Source organism: Gigantopelta aegis, chromosome 9, assembly GCF_016097555.1.
Source record: "Gigantopelta aegis isolate Gae_Host chromosome 9, Gae_host_genome, whole genome shotgun sequence".
Lineage (NCBI taxonomy): Eukaryota > Metazoa > Mollusca > Gastropoda > Neomphalida > Peltospiridae > Gigantopelta > Gigantopelta aegis.
In genome coordinates this window covers 6,603,078-6,621,479 of record NC_054707.1, presented here as the reverse complement: position 1 = coordinate 6,621,479, position 18,402 = coordinate 6,603,078, and the positions used below count along the sequence as shown (strand labels likewise).

At 39.0% G+C, this 18,402-nt stretch overlaps 1 protein-coding gene across 1 annotated transcript in view; it reads left to right on the top strand.

Moving 5' to 3' along the window:
• The first annotated feature begins 3,112 nt into the window (after positions 1 to 3,112).
• Positions 3,113 to 18,402, top strand: part of LOC121380352 (myoglobin-like) — a 32,139-nt gene continuing 16,849 nt past the window's right edge. Inside the window, exons 1-3 of the mRNA XM_041509135.1 lie at positions 3,113 to 3,244; positions 6,431 to 6,526; positions 12,543 to 12,662. Coding sequence (XP_041365069.1) covers positions 3,173 to 3,244; positions 6,431 to 6,526; positions 12,543 to 12,662 — 288 coding nt within the window. The 5' untranslated portion in view covers positions 3,113 to 3,172. The remainder of the gene's footprint in view (positions 3,245 to 6,430; positions 6,527 to 12,542; positions 12,663 to 18,402) is intronic.

The following is an 18,402-nucleotide window of genomic DNA, read 5'->3' as shown; positions in this document are numbered from 1 at the left end:
CAAAGTCTTTTCGACCCATCGGGTAGTTCGAACCATGCATTCGGCCGTTGTCGGGTGCTTCTGTAACACAAAAACCAATCGGAAGACCTTGCATATTTCCGTAAAACTGGCTTGGGCGAGATGGTCCGATTGTCTCATGAGTAATGAAGTCGTCGTCAAATGTCGGATGAGATACATATTTGTAACTATAACAAATAACAAACACACTGGTAGTCTGTATTTATAAATATTTATTTATTTAAAAAATTGTTCTTTACTATGCTGTTGTTGAATCTTTTGCAACATATTGACAACGTTGAGAAAAAAATGAATGCATGAAGCACAGGCAGGGGGCCTTTACCTGTTATTTTGCAATCACTACATTAATATGCCGATGCTCAGGTGTAGAGTAGCGATTAAAATGATTAAAGTAAACCGGCGAGGCCTGGCTAGGCTCACCAATTGATTGGTGTTACAGGCAAAGTTCAATCAGCTAACGATTACCATAGTATAATTATCTGTACTAGAAAGATAATTACCGATAGGTGTTAAATAAACAACATGTTAAGCCGGCATATGATCTAGGATTAATTCGTTCCACTTCCGAATTTATAATAACTTACTTTGAGACTGATGTAAAAGGGTCGAAAAAAAATTCGTACATGAATAATTTGTTGTATTTCTTCGGATAGACTTAGTCGTTCGAGCTAAATATGTTTAATTTTACAGTTCGGACCAATAAACTGGTTCGAGAGAAAGCTTCTGTTCGACCCTAGGAGTATTCGACCAATCAGCACCAAAATAAAAGGGTTTTGTGACGGTACATGCTCTTAATTCTCTTTTCGCCTGTGGCGATTTTAATTGTTTTAGAGGGTCGTGTGCACTTGTTACGTAATACTTCTGCGCGACGGTCCTCGATCGTTACGCCTAATACACACCCTTAGCCAGGTGCGGAGGCCATGTGGCGAGTAGTTACGTAATACCTCTGCGAGTGCGGTTTTTACAACCGTAATTTGGCGACGATGGCGTCAGTAAGTCTGACGATCAGAGAGAAATAATACCGCTTGGTCGCGGTGGAAATATCAGATAATAGGGGGAGGTACCGCATTGTACCCCCAGGCGAATTTCTGATTTTATAATAAATAGCTAGTTTTTTAGAGTTAGGGAGAGAACGAACTAGGAAGGCTCCAGGGGATCACGGACGTCGTCCACTGAACGATCTATATTAGTTCAGACGGGACTTTGGTAATTATATATTTTCTGCTCTGTGTATAACCTTGATGTGATTGATGTGACTTTTAAATATTTTAATACTGTATTATACCAATATTCTTTAGACAGTGTCTTCGGTCATCTGACGAAGTAAATCGTAGACTTTTTGTTCTAACATTATACGAGTATTTGGTAATATAAAGCTTAGCCAGTTATCCTAGAAGACCTAGGTAAACTGTAGGTTATTGTCTTTATTGTGATAGGTACCAGTATTAATTCTGTGTTACAAGGTTACTGAATGAGTAGTTAGGGTTAATTAAAAATTAACCCGTTAGGAATAGAGCTGTAATTCCTTTATTAATTAAGTTCCCCTGGAAGCGTTTCTAAATTATCACACGTTACTGAACGAGTAGTAAGGGTTAATTAAAAATTAACCAGTTAGGAATGGTGTTGTAATTCCTTTATTAATTAACTTCTCCTGGAAGCGTTTCTCAATTATCACACGTGTGGGTGTTGTGTCACGGTGAAGTGATTCGCATATTGTGTAACTAGACACCTAGAGATTAACTAATTAAGTGATCAGTTCTGGGTTGTTATTATTGTTGTTATTAATTAACTACTACGGCTGTACATTTGTCAGCGTAGATTAATACAGATTCCAAAGTGTATTGTGTTTTTGTTGTGTTTCTAGTGAACTAAACGTGCTATAATAATATATACTTTATATAAGATCGTATCTCTGATCATACCTAGACGAGCCATACTAGGGTTTAACCGCCTGTTACAGAGAGATCTAATAGATATACAGTTAGGAGAGATATTTGGACAATCGTGTTTTATTCAGTTACGGGTATTACAGAATCCCCGTGACAGGTTTAATAGAGAAAAAAATCGGGACATTGTTTTTGGTTCGAGAATACCGGTAGGTTCGACCGTTGGGCGTTCGAGCCAATGAGATTCTATTGTATATACAGTCAGACCTCGTTACAACGACCGTCGTTACTACGACATTTACGAACGTACACCAAAGTTATTCTGTTCATTACAGCGGTATTCACACCTTCCCAAACCGACATAGCTGTATGCATGTGAAAGTGTTGAACATTATATTTATTCTATCTGCATGTGTCATTTAAAAGGTTTAAATATTATTATATGTATTTTTACTAAAATAGAAAAACTCAAGTTTCATGTTTTAAAAATCGTATTCTATAATTATTTTCATCTAGGTGTATACTACATAAATACCGTTATCTACACTAAATAACATATATGTATAAGTATTAGTGGTACCCCTCCCCAATGTGCGAACGAGCTCACAATTTTGTAGGGTAGCAGGCTGATTTTTTCCGTAACAACATTTATTCACATTAGCATTAGTGACAAACAGTTATTTGGGGATACCAACGAATCACTACACATTTTTACATGAACTACAACTGTCGACTAAAATTGTGGGTATAATGGTGGAAAAACAGGGTGGACAGCTTTCAGATTATCGCTATCGTTTTGGCCTGAATTTGAGTATTAGTGCTAGGGTGGGCAGTTGCCAACCCCCCCCCCCCCCCACACACACACACACACACACACACACACACACACACACACACACACACACACACACACTCCTGTCTCGTACTTTTATGCCCTCCCCACTTTCCGCCGTCTCCACTCCACTACATATGACCCCGTGTATGTTCAACGGAAGTCTCCGATTTGGTACAAGGCAACATTTAGAGTTATAAGCGACCGATATATTCCGAATGCAGCGTCGGGCAGTTTTTTTGTCCAATCACATGATGTAAGGCGACAGCGATATTGCAATTACTATAGGCCTATACAGCGGAAATAAACGAAGTTCGCCGAAGTTGAGCAAGTATTTATACAGTTAACTTACTAAGAGAAATTTATAAGTGAGACTGTAAGACATCGCGTTTGTGTTGCACAGTTTGTCAGATATTCTACACATTGCCAGACGACGATGGACAAGCAGATCAAACTGGAAGACTATGGCGTTAACGCGACAACAGGCTTTTTGATGGACGACGTTGTGGTTAGTATTGGATCGTTTGACCAAGTTTTGTAAATACTGTCACTCTATATAAAGTTCACTGGGCTTTACATACAGAATGTAACAGTAAACATGTATGCTATACGTGAGTGGACAAAAATCCAGTTTGTTTCTAGTAATTGGTGGAATGCGTAGAGCACACCTTGTACATACGTTTATTGTCATATTATGATAAAAAGTTGGACTTTGTATGATGATAGCCAAAAAACACGCAAATAACATAGTCGGAACGGTGTTTTCACTGAATAATGTGCGCCCTGCACTAGTATTTAGTAGTAAATAACAGTGCTACAACAGTCGCGAATCCAGTTGGTTGGGTACCGCTGAGCGCCCAACCTCCCCTGTACTTTAAAGTTCTATAGAAATCGTCTCTATATTAAATTAATGTTAGCGTAGTTTGGAATACGGTGGTTCCATTTTTGGAGGTTGCATCCCGCTCCGTTGAGAGCGAGACTTAGCTTAGTGGTAAAGTGCTCGCATGATGCGCAGTGGGTCTAGGATTGATCCCTGTCTTATTCCAACCAGTGCTCCACATCTGGTGAAACAAATTAAGGCCACGGTATGTACTATCCTGTCTGTGGGATGCTGCTTATAGAATACGTCTTTCTGTTAATCAAAAATAATAGTCAATTGAGTTGCAGCAGTCTCCATTATGATCTGTGTAGTCCTTAACCAAATGTTCGACACATTATAAAAATGTGTTGAAAAAAAAGTTAAAGCTTGTTTTGTTTAACGACAAAAGGAAAAAACTAATATTTTGTGGTGTTTTTAGAAACAGCAGGATGACTTGGCCCCATGCTTATAAAACTTTTCGAGTCCAGCCTCAATCTTTAATGATGTCAAACGTATACATTTTGTAACAGTATAGTGTCTCAGACATTACTGTCTCAGACTATTAGAAGAAGAATTTTTTATTTATTTAACGACACACTCAACACATTTTATTTTCAGTTATATGGCATCGGACATATGGTTAAGGACCACACAGATATTGAAAGGGAACCCGCTTTTGCCACTTCATGGGCTACTCTTTTCGATTAGCAGCAAGGGATCTTTTATATGAACCATTCCACAGACAGGATATTACATACGACGGCCTTTGTTACACCAGTTGTGGAGCACTGGCTGGAATGAGAAATAGCCCAATGGGCCCACCGACGGGGATCGATCCTAAACCGACTGCACATCAAGCAAGCGCTTTACCACTGGGCTACGTCCCTCCCTCAGACTCTATTAGAGACTCAAGTCTAGACTCTTAAAAGTGTTATAAGCACCAGGCCAAACATACTACAGATGTAGGGAAATGGATAATCTAAACAATAAAATATATGTAATGTCTGATTTTGGTGATTATAAACAGATTTAATTGTGAACAAATATGCTGTAGTTTTTAAAAACTAGGGTCTGTCACTTTAATCACCGGCTATTAAATGTCAAACATTTGGTAATTTTGACATATAGTCTTAGCAGGGCTCGAAACGGCCTGTGGTCGGGTTGCCAAATGTGACCAATGTCTTGTTTGGGTGACTTAAATCTTTAAAAACAATGGTGTTAGTCACCCAAATAATATGATCTTCTTTAGAGCTTGACCGGCCTCGGTGGCGTCGTGGCAGGCCATCGGTCTACAGGCTGGTAGGTACTGGGTTCGGATCCCAGTCGAGGCATGGGATTTTTAATCGAGATACCGACTCCAAACACTGAGTGAGTGCTCCGCAAGGCTCAATGGGTAGGTGTAAACCACTTGCACCGACCAGTGATCCATAACTGGTTCAACAAAGGCTATGGTTCTTAAGTTGGCCTTGCTTAAGTTGGTCATACTTATGTTGGACACATCCTTTATCGCCTCAGCTTTGGTATAATCTAAAGCCCTGAATCTTGTGGTTGACCATACGTCATAGAAGATTGCCACAACCTACAGACACAACTTGTATATATAGCTGTCCTGTCTGTCTATCTAGTAGTAATCGAACACCTTTCGAAAACAACACCATCTTGTAAATGATCAACACCGGTATCGGTAATGTTGTGGTTACTCATTCCAGCCAGTGCACCATGACTGGTATATCAAAGGCTGTGGTATGTGCTATCCTGTCTGTGGGATGGTGCATATAAAACATCCCTTGCTGCTAATCGAAAAGAGTATCCCATGAAATGGCGACAGCGGATTTCTTCTTTCAATATCTGTGTGATCCTTAACCATACACATGTATGTCCGACGCCATATCACCGTAAATACAATGTGTTCAGTGGACACATTGGGCTATTTCTCATTCCAGCCAGTGCACCACGACTGGTATATCAAACGCCATGGAATGTGCTATCATGTCTATGGGATGGTGCATATAAAAGATCCCTTGTTGCTAATCGAAAAAGAGTAGCTCATGAAGTGGCGACAGCGGGTTTCCTCTCTTAATATATGTGTGGTCCTTAACCATATGTCTGACGCCATATAACCGTAAATAAAATGTGTTGAGTGCGTTGTTAAATAAAACATTTCCTTCCTTCTTTCCTTTATTCTGAGTAGAAATTTTTCTACATACAAAAAAGTCTATGATCAATGTATCTTGTGGCTGTTAACCAGTTCCAGCCATTTGTTTTGGTCCGAAAATAATGGCCACTGGCCACGAGGAAAATGTGAATAGCTATATACATGTACATGTTAAATAAAGAAATGCATTGGGCAGGTTTTGTATGGACAGGCGGCTGTTATGTACAGGTGGCTATTAATTAGACCAGAAAAGGTGGCTGTTATATACATACAGGTCATTTAAAGAAATGTATTGGGTAGGTTTTGTAATGGTCATTTTGGACAGGTGGCTCTTATATACATGTGGCTGATAATTAGGCCAATTAATGTGGCTATTATATACAGATCAAATAAAGAAATGCATTGGGTGGTTTTTGTAATGGTCATTTTGTACAGGTGGCTGTTAATTAGACCAGATTATGCAGGTCGGGGGGGGGGGGGGGGGGGGGGGCATGTCTAAACTGTGGTGAGCAAAATGTTTATTGGTGTCATGATCCTCTGGAAAAATAAGTTTTTAAAAAAGAATATTCACATTGAGCAGAGAGAGTTTGACTCGCAAACCCTCCCCTGCCATAATGCTTCAGACTCGATTGTGTATTGTTGTTGTTGTTATTATTATTGTTATTGTTATCTCATATAAGGCTGACCTACCAGACTACTTTGAGCCGTGGAACAGACTGTCTCATGACATGGTCAAACTGACCGAAGCGGGTCAGATGCGGGATGAAATTCTCAAGGTCAGTAGTGGTCAATTTATCTTAACATTTCAGCCAATCGTTTTAGTTCTATTACTTTTGTGACATCCATATTTGAAAACATTGTAAGATATATTTATCAGAGCAGCTGTAAAACAGATTGGTTACCTTAATTTTAAATATTTTATAACTTTGTATTATTATCAAATGTCCTACTTTAATTACATAAATAATAATGTAATACAGTGCAGCCCATTGTATATGTAATGTAATGTAGTTGTTTCTACTAATGTTGCATTATATGTATTACATGTAAACTATACCTTATATATGGCTTCTAATAGTGGGGCAGCTTAACATACAACATTTGACTGAATTGTGTGCACTTGTCGTTAAAAGCATGACACTTGGCACATAGATAGATACCTTGACTCATTATGAAGATTTTTAGTTATGGACCCAAGTCAGTAGCGCCTCCTGGTGGCCAGGGAGGACATACAAATGTCCTCTCCTTTCCATGTAGGGAATTCCTAAAGGGACAGACCCTAGTTTTTAAGCATATTTGCTACCTAGACCCTAGTTTCAACCTGTAAAAATGGACACTAAGTTTGATTAATTTACAAACCTGTAACAAATTTGGATACAACAGAGTGAAACAAGAGTCTGTGACGTTGAAATACCCTTAAAAATAGACTAAAATGTGACTCCATAACCATTACTTATCAGACACACATGCATTTTTTAAAATATGAAAAATGCATTTTGTGATCCGTTTGTACAGAAATGGATAATCTATTCTAAGCAATACAATACAAGTAATGTTTGATTTCAGTGATTATAAACGGCTCTAATAGTGAAAAATATACCTCAGTGTTTAAAAACTAGGGTCTGTCCCTTTAATAACTTACACGTATCTGCATTCAAATGCATAGATCTGACCAAGTGTTAATGCTGCATTAATTCTTAATGTCATTTTAATAGCTAAAATGAATGCAGGGACAAATTAGGGGGTTGTGTGTGTGCAGAGTTGAGCAATAGACTCAGGAGACACGGCCGTAATGTCAAAGTGGGTGAAACTCGGTATATGTTGTCTCATACCGCTCCACTGAGTCTAGTGGTGAACTCACTTTGGGCTGAAGCCGGTTCTGGCATGAAAAAAATCCCACACTGCCTCAGATGTGAATTGCCAGGATTTTATATTGAGGTGGGGTTGGGGGTGGAGGCAACCCACACCATGTACGTATTGATGTATGAATATCTATATATTGTATGTATGTCATATTTGACTATTACATACATAGATATTAACACATTGGCCCAGTGGATAATTAAATCCTTTCTATGTATGTATGAATGTACGTATGTATGTATGTATGTATGAATGTACGTATGTATGTATGTATGTATTTTTATATTTTGAATATATCTATTGTATGTATGTCAGGTTTTGACTTAAACATACATATATTCAATGACGCACTGGCACAGGGGATATTAAAATCCTTTATTGCTTTCACAAATTTCCTCATGCCGTTACCGAGACCCGAACCTGTGGCACCCAATCACCTGCAATTGTTGGGCCAGAACGCAACCAATCAGACCAACTACATTCCACAAAAATAGAACGATCGTTAGTCGACCATATTCGTACCGGTCCAACAACCACACGGTTCTATGGCCCCATGGCTTGGCAACCTTTGTAGTAAATTCCAAAGTATGAAGAAAGGAGTTCCCTGTGGGATGGACAATAGGGTCACATCAATTCAGACTTTTGCAACCACGCTTAACCATTTCACTGCACGATTTTGAAGGCCACAGGTAAAGTATTGCACATAGAAACCCAGAACTGGTTATCTTTAATATAAAAAGTCTATCCCCATTCCCCACCCATCTGAAGTGATTGCATTTTGTTCACTGGATCAGATCTATCCTGGATCTGGTTTCTGGCTATCCAGATATGGAACCCGGGACAGACATGCTCGAAACCTTCGTGGTATAGGAGCATGGAAGAAGTCACACACTGGATCATATTCTCTTCATACAGTGTATAACCCGTGCTTCAAGCACCATGTAGATAACAAGCGAGGTTATATGGCCACAGACAACAATCGTTATTTATGCTATATGTTTCTGTATGGCGTTACTGGATACAGCATTTTTATTAATATCAGTAGGCCCATGGATTTTTTTTAATGCACCTTTGCCTGTCTGAGGGCAACATACCTTGAAAAGGACAACCCCTGTTGTTCAGCTCTTTCTTACAGGATATTGGTTTAAAACACTAATTAAAAATATGTTTTAATGTGGAAATAGCACATCACAGATATATTGACATAAGCAGGCACATATTCTCGGTCCCTTGTCTTTTTTTCTCGCTTTTTTTTGTGAAGGAAATAACGTGTCAATAAATACTATAAGACTCCATCATATGCGGTCATGTGGGATAGAAAAAGTACACCCGAGGTGGTGAAAATTTCGACCTGGGACGAGGCTTGCCGAGTCCCATGGTCGAAATTTCCACCACCGAGGGTGTACATTTTCTATCCCACATGACCGTGTATGATGGAGTCTTTTTCTCTCATTCATTCGGTAAATAAACCATTATTTTACACGAACAGACAAAGATGGCCGAATAAGTAACTCTTTTTTTTGGCCATTTTGTCATAAATAAACTACACTATCGTATTTGCCGTGTTTGTTGCATGTGTTAAATAAAATTTAATACTACAAATTAACAAGATAGCTTTTAAAATGAAAGTTTTAATAACAAAATATTATTTTAAAATGGTGTCTAATGACCTCACGTCACCACCTCACATTAATATGACGTCATATATTACCAACGCCGTTATGTTAAACACAAGCGCGTGATATCCCATGTAAGATAGAAATTTCGTACATGGCTTTCTTTCATGGGATAGCTCTGTTCCATATACTTGAGGATGAAAGAAATACCAGTACCTATGGGCATTGGTAAATGAATACAGAATTAATATAGGAATCGATACATGATGCAAATATGAATCGATACACAAGCAAGGGTGTCGTGTATCATATCATCTGCAGTACTATCGTGATGTATCGATGCCTCGGTGGATCGTAACACCTCTAGTATACAGCCACTTCTAACAGGGTTTTATCACCTATGTTTCTAGACTCCGATAATGGGCACCATTCACCACCATTCTACAGAGGCTATGTTGTGGGGGTTTTCCCAGTTTTGGAGCAAAAATTCCCAATCTGAATGTAAATCTCATTCACTTGACAAACCTTCCCTCCCCAATAATGTTTTGTAATGCACCATAGATATATTTATTTGAATAAACACAAGTACATGCATATACATATATATAGCATTTCTTTTTTAAATTTAACTTAGCTTAATAAGATGTTTTTGAAATGAAACTGAAAATTCCCAATTTTTGGTAAAACGACACTAAAATTCCCAATTTCAAAGCCATGGGTGTCAAGTCAAATTTTAGAAATAAAACCCTGTCTAAATGACAAAGATAGATGCTTTTAACTAAAAGTACAGCAAAAAAAATTGTTATGGCCCCACTATAATAACAACACAAATAAATATTGTGTTCTTAAACATATAATAACATTGTAATATTACAGATGTATATAATACATTAATCTTGTTCTTAAACATGTAATAATTAAATTTGCATTACAAATATAACATCATCCCATTGGTCTAGACATAGCAAATGGAGTTTGTTCATTTATCGATGAATGTAAAAATTACGTCGTCAGGGAACATCATACCTGATGACGTCATTTTATATTGGTAATTTGTCTTACTGAGCATTATTGTTTTAACCCAAAAAATAAATCAAAATAAAATATGCACTTTGAAGGTTGTTATTAGTAAGTATGTTTCAAATTTAATTATAAGTAGCGTCTGTTATTTCTTTTACATTCATCCGGGTATGAATAAAAAAAGTCATCTGCAAACTTATGTGAGAACGGCTTCGCCGATTCCCAGTTTGCAAATGATGTTTTTTTTGTTCATGCCCCGATGAACGTAAAAGAAATAACAGACAATCCTTAAATATATGTAATACATTAATCTTGTTCTTAAAGATGTAATAACACTGCATCATTACAGATGTGTATCATACATTAATCTTCTTCTTAAAGATGTAATAACACTGCATCATTACAGATGTATATGATACATTAATCTTGTTCTTAAAGATGTAATAACACTGCATCATTACAGATGTATATGATACATTAATCTTGTTCTTAAAGATGTAATAACACTGCATCATCACAGATGTATATCATACATTAATCTTGTTCTTAAAGATGTAATAACGCTCTATCATTACAGATGTATATGATACATTAATCTTGTTCTTAAAGATGTAATAACACTGCATAATTACAGATGTATATCATACATTAATCTTGTTCTTAAAGATGTAATAACGCTCTATCATTACAGATGTATATCATACATTAATCTTGTTCTTAAAGATGTAATAACACTGCATCATTACAGATGTGTATGATACATTAATCTTGTTCTTAAAGATGTAATAACGCTCTATCATTACAGATGTATATGATACATTAATCTTGTTCTTAAAGATGTAATAACGCTCTATCATTACAGATGTATATGATACATTAATCTTGTTCTTAAAGATGTAATAACGCTCTATCATTACAGATGTATATGATACATTAATCTTGTTCTTAAAGATGTAATAACACTGCATAATTACAGATGTATATGATACATTAATCTTGTTCTTAAAGATGTAATAACACTGCATCATTACAGATGTATATGATATATTAATCTTGTTCTTAAAGATGTAATAACGCTCTATCATTACAGATGTATATGATACATTAATCTTGTTCTTAAAGATGTAATAACACTGCATCATCACAGATGTATATCATACATTAATCTTGTTCTTAAAGATGTAATAACACTGCATAATTACAGATGTATATGATACATTAATCTTGTTCTTAAAGATGTAATAACACTGCATCATCACAGATGTGTATGATACATTAATCTTGTTCTTAAAGATGTAATAACACTGCATCATCACAGATGTATATCATACATTAATCTTGTTCTTAAAGATGTAATAACACTGCATCATCACAGATGTGTATGATACATTAATCTTGTTCTTAAAGATGTAATAACACTGCATCATCACAGATGTGTATCATACATTAATCTTGTTCTTAAAGATGTAATAACACTGTATCATTACAGATGTATATCCTATATCCTATATTAATCTTGTTCATAAAGATGTAATAACATTGTATCATCACAGATGTATATGATATATTAATCTTGTTCTTAAAGATGAAATAACGCTCTATCATCACAGATGTATATGATATATTAATCTTGTTCTTAAAGATGTAATAACACTGTATCATCACAGATGTATATGATACATTAATCTTGTTCTTGAAGATGTAATAACACTGCATCATTACAGATGTATATGATATATTAATCTTATTCTTGAAGATGTAATAACACTGTATCATTACAGATATATATGATATATTAATATTGTTCTTAAAGATGTAATAATACTCTATCATCACAGATGTATATGATACATTAATCTTATTCTTGAAGATGTAATAACACTCTATCATCACAGATGTATATGATATATTGATCTTGTTCTTGAAGATGTAATAACTCTGTATCATTACAGATGTATATGATACATTAATATTGTTCTTGAAGATGTAATAACACTCTATCATCACAGATGTGTATGATACATTAATATTGTTCTTGAAGATGTAATAACACTGTATCATCACAGATGTATATACTATATTAATCTTGTTCATAAAGATGTAATAACATTGTATATCACAGATGTATATGATATATTAATCTTGTTCTTAAAGATGTAATAACATTGTATCATCACAGATGTATATGATATATTAATCTTGTTCTTAAAGATGTAATAACTCTGTATCATCACAGATGTATATGATATATTAATCTTGTTCTTAAAGATGTAATAACGCTGTATCATTACAGATGCCTGTGTTAGATCACTCTAAACTCAGTAGTGATGGTCAGCTTTGGAGAGCTCACCAAATCATGGCTGCCCTAACATCTGGATACCTGTGGCAGAATGGACCTAGAGACGTACCCAAGGTGACTCATTGTTTAGTAGAATAGACACCCCCCAGGTGACTCATTGTTTAGTAGAACAGATACCCCCAGGTGACTCATTGTTTAGTATAACAGACACCCCTCCCCCCTCAGGTGATTCATTGTTTAGTAGAATAGACACCCTCCAGGTGACTCATTGTTTAGTATAACAGACACCCTCCCCCAGGTGACTCATTGTTTAGTATAACAGACCCCCCCCCCCCCCCACAGGTGACTCATTGTTTATTACAACAGAAACCCCCAGGGACTCATTGTTAAGTATAACAGACACCCTCCATTTGACTCATTATTTAGTATAACAGACACCCCCCTCCCAGGTGACTCATTGTTTAGTATAACAGATACCCTCCATTTGACTCATTGTTTAGTGTAACAGACACCCTCCATTTGACTCATTGTTTAGTATAGCAGACACCGCCTGGTGACTCAATTTAGTATAACAGACACCCTCCATTTGACTCATTGTTTAGTGTAACAGACACCCTCCATTTGACTCATGGCTTAGTATAACAGACACCCCCTCCCAGGTGACTCAGTTCAGTATAACAGACACCCCCTCCCAGGTGACTCAGTTTAGTATAACAGACACCCCCTCCCAGGTGACTCAGTTTAGTATAACAGACACCCCCTCCCAGGTGACTCAGTTTAGTATAACAGACACCCTCTCCCAGGTGACTCAGTTTAGTATAACAGACACCCCCTCCCAGGTGACTCAGTTTAGTATAACAGACACCCTCTCCCAGGTGACTCAGTTTAGTGTAACAGACACCCTCTCCCAGGTGACTCAGTTTAGTGTAACAGACACCCTCTCCCAGGTGACTCAGTTTAGTATAACAGACACCCCCTCCCAGGTGACTCAGTTTAGTATAACAGACACCCCCTCCCAGGTGACTCAGTTCAGTATAACAGACACCCCCTCCCAGGTGACTCAGTTTAGTGTAACAGACACCCCCTCCCAGGTGACTCAGTTCAGTATAACAGACACCCCCTCCCAGGTGACTCAGTTTAGTATGATATCCCTGGCAAGTTCCATTATGAACCATACTGACTATGAACATTCTGTAGTCCAGGTGACTCAGTTTAGTATGATATCCCAGGCAAGTTCCATTATGAACCATACTGACTATGAACATTCTGTAATCCAGGGCCCCATTCCACAAAGCGATCTTAGCACTATGATCACCTTAAGGGCATAACTACTATATGCGCTTACGGTGATCTTAGCACTACGATCGTTTCATGGAATGGGGCCCAGCTCTCTCCATTGTGAACCATAGTGACTATAAACATGGTAGAGTTCTAAAGTTAAAGTTAGTTTGTTCTAACAACACCATTAGAACACATTGATTTATTAATCAAACATTGGATGTCAAACTTTTGTTAATTTTGACATATAGACTAAGAAAGGAAAACTGCTATATTTTTTCATTAGTAGCAAGAGATCTTTTATCCCCAAAACAGGATAGCACATACCACGGCCTTTGATATACCAGTCGTGGTGCACTGCTGAAACGAGAAATAGCCCAATGGGCCCACCAACAGGGATCGATCACAAATGGACTGTGCAACAAGTGAACACTTTAGCACTGGGCTACGTCCCGCTATGGTAGATTTCTAAAACCAACTTTATTTCTATTACAGTGTGGGGGTGAGACGTAGCCCAGTGCTAAAGCGCTCGGTTTGGGATCGATCCTCGTCAGTGGGCCCATTTGGGCTATTTTTCACTCCAGCTAATTCACCACGACTGGTACATCAAAGGCCATGGTATGTACTATCCTGTCTATGGGATGGTGCATATAAAAGATCCCTTGCTGCTAATCGAAAAGAGTAGTCCATGAAGTGGCAACAGCGGGTTTCCTCTCTCAATATCTGTGTGGTCCTTAACCATATGTCCAATGCCAAATAACCGTAAATAAAATGTGTTGAGTGTGTCATTAAATAAACCATTTCCTTCCTTCCTATTACAGTGTATTCCCAGGCAGTTCGCCGTGTCGTGGACGGAAGTGTCATTTCTAACACCAACTTTATCTCTATTACAGTGTATTCCCAGGCAGTTCGCCGTGTCGTGGACGGAAGTGTCATTTCTAACACCAACTTTATCTCTATTACAGTGTATTCCCAGGCAGTTCGCCGTGTCGTGGACGGAAGTGTCATTTCTAACACCAACTTTATCTCTATTACAGTGTATTCCCAGGCAGTTCGCCGTGTCGTGGACGGAAGTGTCATTTCTAACACCAACTTTATCTCTATTACAGTGTATTCCCAGGCAGATCGCCGTGTCGTGGACGGAAGTGTCATTTCTAACACCAACTTTATCTCTATTACAGTGTATTCCCAGGCAGTTCGCCGTGTCGTGGACGGAAGTGTCATTTCTAACACCAACTTTATCTCTATTACAGTGTATTCCCAGGCAGATCGCCGTGTCGTGGACGGAAGTGTCATTTCTAACACCAACTTTATCTCTATTACAGTGTATTCCCAGGCAGTTCGCCGTGTCGTGGACGGAAGTGTCATTTCTAACACCAACTTTATCTCTATTACAGTGTATTCCCAGGCAGTTCGCCGTGTCGTGGACGGAAGTGTCATTTCTAACACCAACTTTATCTCTATTACAGTGTATTCCCAGGCAGTTCGCCGTGTCGTGGACGGAAGTGTCATTTCTAACACCAACTTTATCTCTATTACAGTGTATTCCCAGGCAGTTCGCCGTGTCGTGGACGGAAGTGTCATTTCTAACACCAACTTTATCTCTATTACAGTGTATTCCCAGGCAGTTCGCCGTGTCGTGGACGGAAGTGTCATTTCTAACACCAACTTTATCTCTATTACAGTGTATTCCCAGGCAGATCGCCGTGTCGTGGACGGAAGTGTCATTTCTAACACCAACTTTATCTCTATTACAGTGTATTCCCAGGCAGATCGCCGTGTCGTGGACGGAAGTGTCATTTCTAACACCAACTTTATCTCTATTACAGTGTATTCCCAGGCAGATCGCCGTGTCGTGGACGGAAGTGTCATTTCTAACACCAACTTTATCTCTATTACAGTGTATTCCCAGGCAGTTCGCCGTGTCGTGGACGGAAGTGTCATTTCTAACACCAACTTTATCTCTATTACAGTGTATTCCCAGGCAGTTCGCCGTGTCGTGGACGGAAGTGTCATTTCTAACACCAACTTTATCTCTATTACAGTGTATTCCCAGGCAGTTCGCCGTGTCGTGGACGGAAGTGTCATTTCTAACACCAACTTTATCTCTATTACAGTGTATTCCCAGGCAGTTCGCCGTGTCGTGGACGGAAGTGTCATTTCTAACACCAACTTTATCTCTATTACAGTGTATTCCCAGGCAGATCGCCGTGTCGTGGACGGAAGTGTCATTTCTAACACCAACTTTATCTCTATTACAGTGTATTCCCAGGCAGTTCGCCGTGTCGTGGACGGAAGTGTCATTTCTAACACCAACTTTATCTCTATTACAGTGTATTCCCAGGCAGTTCGCCGTGTCGTGGACGGAAGTGTCATTTCTAACACCAACTTTATCTCTATTACAGTGTATTCCCAGGCAGTTCGCCGTGTCGTGGACGGAAGTGTCATTTCTAACACCAACTTTATCTCTATTACAGTGTATTCCCAGGCAGTTCGCCGTGTCGTGGACGGAAGTGTCATTTCTAACACCAACTTTATCTCTATTACAGTGTATTCCCAGGCAGTTCGCCGTGTCGTGGACGGAAGTGTCATTTCTAACACCAACTTTATCTCTATTACAGTGTATTCCCAGGCAGTTCGCCGTGTCGTGGACGGAAGTGTCATTTCTAACACCAACTTTATCTCTATTACAGTGTATTCCCAGGCAGTTCGCCGTGTCGTGGACGGAAGTGTCATTTCTAACACCAACTTTATCTCTATTACAGTGTATTCCCAGGCAGTTCGCCGTGTCGTGGACGGAAGTGTCATTTCTAACACCAACTTTATCTCTATTACAGTGTATTCCCAGGCAGATCGCCGTGTCGTGGACGGAAGTGTCATTTCTAACACCAACTTTATCTCTATTACAGTGTATTCCCAGGCAGATCGCCGTGTCGTGGACGGAAGTGTCATTTCTAACACCAACTTTATCTCTATTACAGTGTATTCCCAGGCAGATCGCCGTGTCGTGGACGGAAGTGTCATTTCTAACACCAACTTTATCTCTATTACAGTGTATTCCCAGGCAGTTCGCCGTGTCGTGGACGGAAGTGTCATTTCTAACACCAACTTTATCTCTATTACAGTGTATTCCCAGGCAGTTCGCCGTGTCGTGGACGGAAGTGTCATTTCTAACACCAACTTTATCTCTATTACAGTGTATTCCCAGGCAGTTCGCCGTGTCGTGGACGGAAGTGTCATTTCTAACACCAACTTTATCTCTATTACAGTGTATTCCCAGGCAGTTCGCCGTGTCGTGGACGGAAGTGTCATTTCTAACACCAACTTTATCTCTATTACAGTGTATTCCCAGGCAGTTCGCCGTGTCGTGGACGGAAGTGTCATTTCTAACACCAACTTTATCTCTATTACAGTGTATTCCCAGGCAGTTCGCCGTGTCGTGGACGGAAGTGTCATTTCTAACACCAACTTTATCTCTATTACAGTGTATTCCCAGGCAGTTCGCCGTGTCGTGGACGGAAGTGTCATTTCTAACACCAACTTTATCTCTATTACAGTGTATTCCCAGGCAGTTCGCCGTGTCGTGGACGGAAGTGTCATTTCTAACACCAACTTTATCTCTATTACAGTGTATTCCCAGGCAGATCGCCGTGTCGTGGACGGAAGTGTCATTTCTAACACCAACTTTATCTCTATTACAGTGTATTCCCAGGCAGATCGCCGTGTCGTGGACGGAAGTGTCATTTCTAACACCAACTTTATCTCTATTACAGTGTATTCCCAGGCAGTTCGCCGTGTCGTGGACGGAAGTGTCATTTCTAACACCAACTTTATCTCTATTACAGTGTATTCCCAGGCAGTTCGCCGTGTCGTGGACGGAAGTGTCATTTCTAACACCAACTTTATCTCTATTACAGTGTATTCCCAGGCAGTTCGCCGTGTCGTGGACGGAAGTGTCATTTCTAACACCAACTTTATCTCTATTACAGTGTATTCCCAGGCAGTTCGCCGTGTCGTGGACGGAAGTGTCATTTCTAACACCAACTTTATCTCTATTACAGTGTATTCCCAGGCAGATCGCCGTGTCGTGGACGGAAGTGTCATTTCTAACACCAACTTTATCTCTATTACAGTGTATTCCCAGGCAGATCGCCGTGTCGTGGACGGAAGTGTCATTTCTAACACCAACTTTATCTCTATTACAGTGTATTCCCAGGCAGATCGCCGTGTTGTGGACGGAAGTGTCATTTCTAACACCAACTTTATCTCTATTACAGTGTATTCCCAGGCAGACCGCCGTGTCATGGACGGAAGTGTCATTTCTAACACCAACTTTATCTCTATTACAGTGTATTCCCAGGCAGATCACCATGTCGTGGATGGAAGTGTCATTTCTAAAACCAACTTTATCTCTATTACAGTGTATTCCCAGGCAGACCGCCGTGCCGTGGATGGAAGTGTCATTTCTAACACCAACTTTATCTCTATTACAGTGTATTCCCAGGCAGACCGCCGTGCCGTGGACTGAAGTGTCATTTCTAAAACCAACTTTATCTCTATTACAGTGTATTCCCAG